This window comes from Cystoisospora suis, assembly GCF_002600585.1.
Source record: "Cystoisospora suis strain Wien I chromosome Unknown contig_2981, whole genome shotgun sequence".
Classification (NCBI taxonomy): Eukaryota; Apicomplexa; class Conoidasida; order Eucoccidiorida; family Sarcocystidae; genus Cystoisospora; species Cystoisospora suis.
The window spans coordinates 4,690-5,062 of NW_027155776.1; the positions used below are offsets into that span (position 1 = coordinate 4,690).

The window sequence follows — 373 nt, forward strand, 5'->3', positions numbered from 1 at the left end:
AAGAGAAAGAAGAAGGAGAAGATCTTACCTTACTCACACAGGTTGACCATCCCCAGTCAGTCCCGTCTTCTTCTATAAGCCGAATAATCCGACCTGCTTGAAGATATCGAACTATATACTTTTCTTGCATGATTAATTCACGTAGCTGATGATTGACCTGATCTAAATCGTGCTTTAGTTCGTAATACTTTCTGATTGCCTAAAGAGAGACAAACCCGCCCAGGCAAAAGAACAGATACACACTGAAAGAATTGTCAAAGCACTGCATACATAGAAACTACCTTCACATCTGCATGCGCACACGTAGAAAGAGAGAGATATAGACGCATGAACATACTGCTAGATATCGTTACGCATATATATATATATGTAT

At 39.4% G+C, this 373-nt stretch overlaps 1 protein-coding gene across 1 annotated transcript in view; it reads right to left on the reverse strand.

The window, feature by feature from the left end:
* The window catches only part of CSUI_005992 (superkiller viralicidic activity 2 family), a gene marked incomplete at its 3' end in the record, with an annotated part of 6,619 nt that overhangs the window by 3,995 nt on the left and 2,251 nt on the right, over positions 1 to 373 (reverse strand). Inside the window, exon 4 of the mRNA XM_068066157.1 lies at positions 29 to 199. Coding sequence (XP_067921867.1) covers positions 29 to 199 — 171 coding nt within the window. The remainder of the gene's footprint in view (positions 1 to 28; positions 200 to 373) is intronic.